General features: G+C 40.4%; 1 protein-coding gene across 1 annotated transcript in view; it reads left to right on the top strand.

Annotated features, from left to right (window-relative positions):
- LOC102863439 (60S ribosomal protein L27-like) overlaps positions 1-8284 on the top strand; it is a 22666-nt gene extending 14382 nt beyond the window's left edge. Inside the window, exon 2 of the mRNA XM_006882484.1 lies at positions 8189-8284. Within this exon, the coding sequence (XP_006882546.1) occupies positions 8189-8284 (96 nt within the window). The remainder of the gene's footprint in view (positions 1-8188) is intronic.
- The last annotated feature ends 1914 nt before the right edge of the window (positions 8285-10198 follow it).

Raw genomic sequence — 10198 nt, 5'->3', positions numbered from 1 at the left:
TTTAATTCATAAGTAGTAAGAAGAATAAACTTGTTTTCCACTCATGTTCTATGATGAATTCACTGTAACCTAGCTTGAGCCTTAAGTCCAGTCTTTACTTATTTTTACAGAATCTTTGGATAAAAGAATTATGCTTTCTCTCAAATCCCAATATTTAGAATTTAAGATGCATATCAAATTGTACTCACAATAATACTTATAAACCTTTTCCCTCTAAGTAAATTTTGAATGTTGTTGTTATAATGTATAGTTGAGTTGACTACGATTCATAGTGACACTATGTACAGTAGCTCTGAATCCTGCTATATCCTGAGTCAATCTCACTGACTCTCACACATCTACCTTCATTACCCCAGTTAGTGTGTCAATCCATCTCATCCAGGGTCTTCCTCTCCTGTGCTGTTCCACAAATTTCCCACGCATGATGCCCTTCTTTAAAGACTTGTCTCTCCTGGCCACATGTCCAAACTATGTAAGACAGCTTCAAAATCCTTGCCCCCAAGGAGCAACTTGGCTTCACCCTCTCCAGGAAATACCTGTTACTTCTCTTGTTGTTATGTGTCATCGAGTCACTTGCGATTCATTACGACCCTATGTACAACAGCCCTAAACCCTGCTCTAATCCCTCGCCAACTTCACTGTCTCTGACGTGTCTATCCCCATTTCCCCAGTGACTGAATCAATCCATCTCATTGACGGTCTTCCTCTCCTGCACCATCCCTCCATCCTCCCAAGAATGACTGCCCTCTTCAAGGACTGGTCCCTCCTTGAAACATGCCCAAAATATGACAGACAAAGCTTCAGAATCTTTGCCTCCAAGGAGCAGCCTGGCTTCTCCCTCTCCAGAATGAACTTGTATGGTGCTCCTAGCAGTCCATGGTATATTCAATACTCTTCTCCAGCACCAAAGCTCAAAGGCATCAACTCTCCTTCTATCATCCCTAGTCATTGTCTAGCTCTCTGAAGCATAGCAAGTAATGGCAAAGACCATGGCCTGTATCAGGTGTACCTTAGTCTCCAGATTGACACTGTTGCTCCTCAGTACCTTGGGGAGGTCCCTGACAGCAGACTTTCCCAATGCAATTCATCTTTCATTTCCTGACTGCTGATACCAAGAGTGTTGATTGTACAGCCAAGCAAACTAAAGCTGTCATCCTTTGGTCATTGTGGAGCTCTCTGATGCATAACACGTAACTGCAAAGACTATGGCCTGGAACTGGTGCACCTTAGTCTCTAGACTGATGCTGTTGCTCTTTAGCACCCTGGAGCGATTCCTGACAGCAGATATTCCAAATGCAATTTGTTTTGACTTCCTGAATGCTGGTGCCAAGAGTGTTGATTGTGGTATCAAGCAAGCTGAAATTATTAACAATCTCAATCACTTCTCCATCTGTCATGATGCTGCCAATTTGCCCAGAGGTGAGAATCTCTGTTTTCTTGATATTGAGCTTCAATCCATATTAAAGTCTACAGTCCTTGATCCTTTGCAGCAAATGTTTCAGGTCCTCCTCAGTTACCTCTGTCATTTTCTTTACTGAGAAAATCTATTATCTCAAGAATTATTTTGTGACTAGGAGTCTGTACTGCAATCCCAAAGGAATGCGGTTCAAATACACTATCTGCTCACCTGATTAACTGCCTCTGAAAACCTGCTGGAGGGTCAGCAATGGATCAGTTCTGACTTGATGCTACACACTACAAATGTTGCTAGGTGCCATCAAGTCAACTACAACTCCTAGCAACTTTATGAACAGCAGATCTTGCCTATTCTGTGCCAACTTCACAATCTCTGATATACGTAAGCCTATTGCTCTAGTCACTATGTCAATCTACCTCATTGAGGGTCTTCCTCTCTTTCACTATCCTTCCACCTTTCCAAGCATGATGTTCCTGTCATGTGTTCAACGTATGTGAGATGAAGCTTTATCATCTATACCTCTGAGGAACACCCTAGCCACACCGACTCTTAAGATATATCTATCTGTTCTTTTGGCTGTCAGTGGGATATTCAGTACTCTGCTCCAGTCTAGGACTATGGAAAAATAGCAATTCATTTATCAAAGAAAGAAATAAACTGTACTTGAAAAATCTAGAAAAACTTGGCAAGATTTTAGCTACTATAGGACAAAGTGTCACAGGGGAAAATGCCCTTAAGATTGTATGCAATACAATAAAATTCATTTCCATTCTTTATTATTATGATGATTTTAATGAACATTTACAGAAAAGTTAGGTTTTCATTCATTCACTGTTGCACATTTTCCTCCTTTCCTGCTCCCATTCACTTAAAAAAAATTCATTAATTATTGCAAAGTTTCCTCCCTCTCTGTCCAGTTCACTTTGCTAAGCACTTCTTATTTTGGATTGTTGTCATTCAAATAATGCCTGGTTATATAATCCTTGTAAACAGTTCTTTCCTTCATCTGTTCCTATGCAGTGTTCATGATTTATTCCTTCTTAGTTTCCCTTTCAACCCTCATGTAAGTCCTGTTTTGTAACACCAGTGTTAGGCTGTATTTTTCCTTTTGTGACTGAGATATTTCACTCAGCATAATGTCTTCCAGGGTCACCAATCTTGTGTAATATTTTATGAGTTGCTTGTTTTTCAGTGCTGTTTAATATTCCATTGTGTACATATATCATAGGGGTTTTTTATCAATTAATTTGTTGATGGGCACTTGGGTTGCTTCCATCTCTTTGCTATTGTGGATAACACAGCAATAAACATGGCTGTGCATATATCTGTTTGGGTGGCAGCTCTAGTTTCTTTAGGGTATATTGATAGTAGTGGCATTGCTGGGTCAAATGGTATTTCTATTTCCAACTCTTTGAGAAAGCACCACACCTCCTTCCATAGTGGTTGCACCATTTTACACTCTCATCAGCAGTGAAAAAGGATTCCAATCTCTCCAAAACCTTGCATTTGTTGTTTGCTGCACTGTTGAACTTTGTTACTGTTACTGGGGTGGGATGATACATCATTGTTGTTTTTATTTGCATCACTCTGAGAGCTAGAGATTTTCAACATTTCTTCATGTGTTTGCCCTCTGAATGTCTTCTTTGGTCAATGTTCAGCCATTCTTGAACAGTGAAATTGGCTCAGGAAAGAAGAAAGTTCAGAGCTATTGTATATAGGGTCATTATTGGTTGCAGACAACTCAGTGGCACATTCAAAAAATTAATATTCTTGCAGATTAGCCTGTTCTGGCTCAAACAGATTCATGTTTTATGGTCATACTGGGATGCTATTCAATATTTACACTTAAAACATTTCTATGTGCCACACTATTGATATGATCTTTAAGAAGTTACTTTTGCAACTAGGTTTACAATAATAAAAAAATGCAGACTATATAAGAAACTTTGTTATGTTGTAAAATACAGTGAAATTAATCTATACCTGACCATTTGTCAGAATCACATGGGAATCTTGTTAATAGATTCTGATTCATTATGCCAAGGGCTGGAAATTCAGATCCTAGCTGTTGTATTTGGGGTGGGTTTTTTTAATGATCTTCAGTAATATTTTGCTTGTATATTATTCAATAACATCCACATTCTGACGGATCACCCTTCTAGGGATAGGAATAAATATTTATTTTCTCCAGTCAGTTGGCTAAGTAGCTGTCCTCCAAATTTTCCGACACAGTCTGGTGAGCCCATTCAATGTTGCAGTTGAAAGCATGTCAATTGGTATCTCATAAATTCTAAAGCCTTATTTTTTAAGAATGCCTTCAAGGTAGCTTGAGCCTCTTCCTTTATTTTGATTGGTTCTTGTTTATATAGTATTTTCTGGAATTGTTCGGTGTTTGTCAATTCTTTTTGGTACAGTAACTCTGTGTATTCTATTTTTTTATGCTTACTGGATCATTCAAGATTTTGCCCATAGTGTTTCTCAGTATTGCAATTCAAGGCCTGAATTGTAATTTGTTTTTCAGTTCTTTCAGCTTGGAGAATGCCAGGTAAGTTCTGCTCCTTTTATTCTCTGACTACGGCTCTTTGCACATTTCATTTTAATATTTTGCTTTGTCTTCTCAAGCTGTTCTTTTAGGAATTTTTGTGAGGGTAGTTTTTTGTTGTTGTTTTTTGAGCTGCCCTTTGAAATCTTCTGTTCAGATCTTTTACTTCAACATCTCTTCCCTTTGTTTAAGCTTCTCAACTATATCATCTCCAGAACATTGCTACAATGTTCTGCAGGGTGACATCAAGCTTTCTCTCCAAGCTTCATGTCTCGACCTACAAGTTCATATAACTGCCTCCAAAGAGAGGCTCAGGGTGCACAATGACAGATTAATCACTGGTGTTAGATCAAGTCTTTGTCTTTCTCATATATACCTCCTCTGAATGATATGGCCACATGTAACACTCCATAAAACCCTCAGGTAATGAGCAAACTGTCCCATCAACTCTGGGAGACATCAATATGCTTCTGCCACAAGAATTGCCCCTTGACGACTCATCTTCCTCCTTCTGCCTCCTCCTATCGGCCATAGGGCAGCCTCGCCTCTCCCGTGTGTACTAAGGAAAGGGCATGCCCCATGTAGAGAGCCCTGTTAAACTAGGAGAGGAGGCATGGATATGTACATGCCTGATTCTAACACATCCCACCGGTGACTATGACTCTATCATATTCACAGGCTCTATAATAGACGCTGCCTTCCTTCATGGGCTGTCTTACCTACCTGGTATCAGTTCACCTACGAGCTCCACAAGGGCAGGGACACTACCTGACTCCTGTGTGTCAACAGCTGACACAGTGAGTTCAAAGTACATCTACTGAATAACTGAATAAATAACTATGGACATGGATTTGGGCGCAGGGACACACAACTACTTGGTACCTAAATGGTCCCTCTCAGATCTACGCCAACCTTCCATAAAAACACACATATGTGCACACAAGCCTTTCATTTCCTTTATAAAGTATGACACACAGAGCTAGTCATGTTTCAGACATTATCTCATTTAGAGTTCAAAAGAGCTACTCTTTAAGGTGGGCACTGTCTACATTTTACCAAAGAGGAAACTGAAGGTCAGACAAGTTAAGGTACATGTCTAATAAGAGGTGGAACCAGGACTTCCACCAAGTCCCAAAACCTTCGCTATTTCAGATCCTAGTCCTCGAGTGCTACGTGGGGAAAGACAACTATTGGTCATCTACTGAAATGCCTGGCTGCCACTTGAGGAGACATAGCTCTTGTTTCGCTTTCCTTCCCACTTTTCCAACTCACAGTAACCCTCCCCTTGCCTTGCAAGCCTGTAGACCTTTACAGGAAGAGACTGCCTATATTTCTCCCACAGGAAAGCTAGCAGACTTAAATCACTGGCCTTTTTGTTAGCAGTGCAAGACATAACCTACTATGTTACCAGAGCTCCTCACCTTTACCACTTTAGAAGGTGGCTGTTGTTATGTACTATCCAATTGAAACTTGCTTTAGAGGCAGTTTTTAAAAATAATAGCTAGCCATCTCCTGCAATGAAGTAGAGGGTCTGAGAAAAATGGGCTTAGTCCCAATACATCCCTGACTAGGCCCTCTGTGGGGGTAGGGCATAGGGAAACCTGAGGCCTAGGAGCAGGTAAGCTACCTGTACTTTAACCCTCCCCTAAAGGAGAGATAGGAATTATTGACATCAGTATGAGAAAGAAATAATGAGAAGAACACAGGGCTTGAAGCCAGACAGAGATGGATTTAAGACTAGGCCATGTGATCTTACACAAGCCAATTAATCTCTCCAAGCTTTAGTTCCATTCTAAAGAACAGCTTAATACCCTTTGACTCAAAGCTATCCCATGAAACTACTGTTAAACTAAGCAATAATTTATGCAATTGAAAATGTTTGCCTTGAACATAGCATTTTATAGATAACTATCTATATGAGTTTAAAATTGACAACAGTTAATCTAAAGCACCAATGAGGGCTTTAAGGGTCACAGAACTTAAATTAATGGTGATTAAAACATATGGACAGAGATAAAATAGTGACCCAATATGAAATATGAAACTAATGTTATTGAACTTCCATGTAGAAATTTTGAATAGGTGTACTTTTAACTGTGTACATCTATTTTTAAAAGCTGCTTTAACATCACCTCAGAGGACTACAGAGTGGTTTGTTTGTTTTTTATTTAAAGAAAATATTTCTTTTATACTGGTTTATTTACAAAGTTCACATACATTGTTTTTCACACCAGATCTTTCTCATTTCCTTTATCCACCCCACCCCACCTAGCAAATTGGGTATCCCTATTATTATCCCCCATTGCTCCCCTCCTAACCCCTCTGCTCCCCACCTTGGATCCTCATAATTGTTCTACAATAATGGCCTTATACAGTATTTGTCCTTATGGGACTTGTTAGTTCACTCACCATAATGTTCTCCAGTCTCTCAAAAGGTAGGTAGTTGTTGTTATGTGCCGTTGAGTCGTTTCCGACTCATAGCGACCCTATGCACAACAGCCCTAAACCCTGCTCTATCCTGTGCCAACCGCAGTGCCTCTGACACACCCATCCCGATTACCCCAGTCACTGAATCGATCCATCTCATAGAGGGTCTTCCCCTCCTGCGCCGTCCCTCCACCCTCCCAAGCATGATGTCCCTCTTCAAGGACCCGTCCCTCCTGGCAACATGTCCAAAGTATGTCAGATGAAGCCCCAGAATCCTTGCCTCCAAGGAGTAGCTTGGTTTAATCCTCTCCAAGATGAATGTTTGTTTTCCTGGCAGTCCATGGTACATTCAGTACCCTTCTCCAGCACCACAGCTCAAAAGCATCCACTCTCCTTCTGTCCTCCCTAGTCATTGTCCAACTCTCTGATGCATTGACTTACAAAATTATTGCTCTTACATACTGCATAGTATTCCATAGTGTAAATGTACCATAATTTCTCAATCCATTTGATTGTAGTTGGACATCTGGATTATTTCTACATTCTTGTGGTGGTGAATAACGCTGCTATCAACATTGGTGTACAAGTCTCTATGCCTCAGTTTCAGACGGTTGTTTTGAGTATTAAATTTTCTGACATATTTAAGCGACTCTATGACTGTCACCTGGCAGTGCTCTGAAGTAAATTCTTTCCTCTTCCAATTAAAAAGCAACCACCATTATTGTCTTACTTGGAACTGACTGAAAACAAATTTTTTTGTTACATGAGCTGTGACAAGAGATTACATGGCTCACAGTTAAGAGTAAACGCACTGTATCCTAATTCACAAACTAAGATTCAAATCACTGCTCTTTGACTGGCTCCCCACAGGGCTAAAGACAGGTGTCCTCCCCAAAGCTGGTGATTTTGCCTGGGATAAAGAGCTGAGTGCTCTTCATCTTTTCCCTTGCTCTAAAATTCTTATCTGGGTAGTTTCTTCTGTACACAAATCAAGTTAATCATCATAAAGCAATTGAGAGGTTCACAGGTAGAAATGGAGGTAAATACAATTCTCTTTGCAAGCAAGACAAGCCCTCTCTGGGTTACAGCAAAATCATGACTCACCTGAGGTTTTTTATGAGGGCCAGATGCAGAGCACATCTAAATTGTTCCTTCTTCAGTATGTGCTAGTGGTAAGGAGAAAACCAACATCCCTATATACTTGCCTGGTATATTTACCAGGATATGTCTTTATATTGTTTTCCAATCAGGATTTACCACAAGCCAGGAGTTCCACACCTAATGAGTAAGTCAAACCCAACCCACTGTCAACAGAGAAAAGTCCACTTCAAACAAAAGATTTTAAATCAGAATGGATGTTAGAAAAGCATGATTCCTGGCATTGTTGAGCAACCAGAGTAGTATCCAAAACAGGCAAGGCAAAGAAATGATTGTTCCTACATTCATATTTCATCCAAGAAAACTCAGGGCCAAGCCTAGGGAAGTTTTTAACATACAAAAGAATCACTCTTTGGCCTACACCTGCTCCACCATTAGGCCTTCAGAGGTTCCTGATGTGGCAACTAATCAGCCAGGGCCCACCAGGCTGTCCACAGCCAGCAGTCCTGCACCAGCCCTGAGTTGCTCTTGACTCAAAGTCTGGGTGTTCCCAATGCAAACTGACCTCAGAGAGCTGGGACCACCACCCCTCTTCCATGCCTAGATGTCACATCTTGTAGTCTTTAGACAGTCTAAAATGCAGGCCTTCTTCTTTGTTCTTTCTCCCACTCTCATGCCCACATTCTTGTATTTTTACCCCTTAGACACAAATCCCAACTCAACTTCTCTGCAAGGTTTTCATCTGTGCCACTGGATACCTCATTCACTGGGTAGGTTCTTCATCCTCCACCTCCTCGTAGAAATCTTTTCCCTCCCTGTCACTCCCTAGAATCTGGTTTCACTGATGTCATCCCCCCCACATCCACCTCCACAATGATACCTGGGTCACCAGGTGATGGCAAAAGATGGATCAGTATTCTTGTGCTCTGATATCCTTCTGAATTCCAACTGTCCTTCCCAGTGTAGCCCTTGGGTCTCATATCATCCGGCTACACCAACTTCCTTGCACTCTGCTGCCCATCCCACCATCTTCAAGGGGTTCATGGGAGGATCCTCCCAAACCATGCCCTATCCTCCTTATACTGAATGTGCCTTCTCTCCCTTTCACTTCCATCACCCACTGCCACAGCCACTCTGTTTACCTTGTCATTGACAAATACACTTCTCTGGCACACCTACCAGACCTCTAGCTGTGCACCTGTTTTCAGTCTCTGAGATCATCAGTCCATTATACCCCAAACAAAATTATCTCATTTCCAACCCAGTTTAAGCTATTTTCTTATTCACGTTCCCCAGGTCTGTTTCGTGCTCTTCTGCTGGCCCCATGCCTCCTGTACCCTGTGCCATTCACTTTCTTCTCCTCCATTTTGCTCTGGCAGATAAGAGCTGCTAAAAAAAAAAACAAACCAAAAATCAAAACAACAAAACAAACATGCCCTACTTCCCCCAAAAATGTGCTGGCACCCAAAATAGTTGGTTATCAGCCTCAATACATGACTAGTATCAGCATTTTAGAGACTTTTTAAAAAAGTATATGGCTGTGTGGTATAGAAATATTTCTCACTATCCCTTCCAGCTAAGCATGGTCACAAAATTAAGTTCTGGCAAATAGCACATTAGTATTATTATTGTGTAGCAGTTTATGTGTAATTTTCTTTTTTAAAATTGATATTCAATTACTCATATATGTTTTATTTTATAACATAAGTCACAATTACCATACCTCTTCAGATCCTCATTGTACCCTTTCTATCCCTTCACCCTACCCATCTACCCACTAATTTCTACTGCCCTAGTATTTTCCCCCTCATTCTTCTCCCTTTAACACCCTTGCCTCTCCTTCTTCCATCCCTCCTCCACATTTGAACAGTTATACATGTCTTGTGCCAGGTTGTTGCTTCCAGTACTCATACTGTTAGTCTGTCCATTCTTTCAGGCTGATCTTCCTTTCCCTTGATCCTTTACAATGTTCATTATCTGTATATTCTATTTCTGCTCTCCTCTCTTCCTCAATCATTCTTCTATTTTCACAGATAGCAGTCTTATATAGTATTTGTCCTTTTGTGACTGAATTACTTCACTTAGCATAATGTCCTCAAAACTCATTCAGGTTCTGTAGTGTTTTATGAATTCTTCATTGTTTTTTAGCCCAGGTGCTGATTTCCAAACAGACAATCAACTACTCGTTTTCAAGTTCAAGTTGAAGCTAATGAAAATGAAAACAAATCCTCAGGAACCAAAATTGAACCCTGAGTCTATCTTATCTGAATTTAAGGACCATCTCAGGAACAGGTTTGAGGCCTTAAGCACTGATGAATGAAGAAGACCAGAAAAGCTATGGGGATATCAAGAGCATGATCTATGAAAAATTAAAAAGGTCCCTATAAAGACAAAGGAGGAAGACGACACCAAGATGTATGTCAGAAGAGATTCTGAATATTGCTTTAGAATGCCAAGAAGCCAAAGCAAAGGGAAGATATCAGAAAATTAAGAATGTGAACAGAAGATTTCAAAAGATAGCTCAGGAAGACAAAGCAAGGTATTATAACAAAATGTAAAAAGAATTGGAGTCAGAAAATAAAAAAAGCATGAACTTGCTCAGCAATTCTTAAGCTAAAGGAACTGAAGAACAGATTCAGGACTCAAGTAGCATTATTTAAGGATGCTATGGGAAGAATATGGAATGATCCCAGAAGCATCAAAAGAAGATGGAA

The sequence above is a fragment of the Elephantulus edwardii genome, unplaced genomic scaffold, assembly GCF_000299155.1.
Source record: "Elephantulus edwardii isolate Elephantulus edwardi_28Jun2011 unplaced genomic scaffold, EleEdw1.0 scaffold00020, whole genome shotgun sequence".
Taxonomy (NCBI): domain Eukaryota; kingdom Metazoa; phylum Chordata; class Mammalia; order Macroscelidea; family Macroscelididae; genus Elephantulus; species Elephantulus edwardii.
This window is presented reverse-complemented; position numbering and strand designations above follow the sequence as displayed.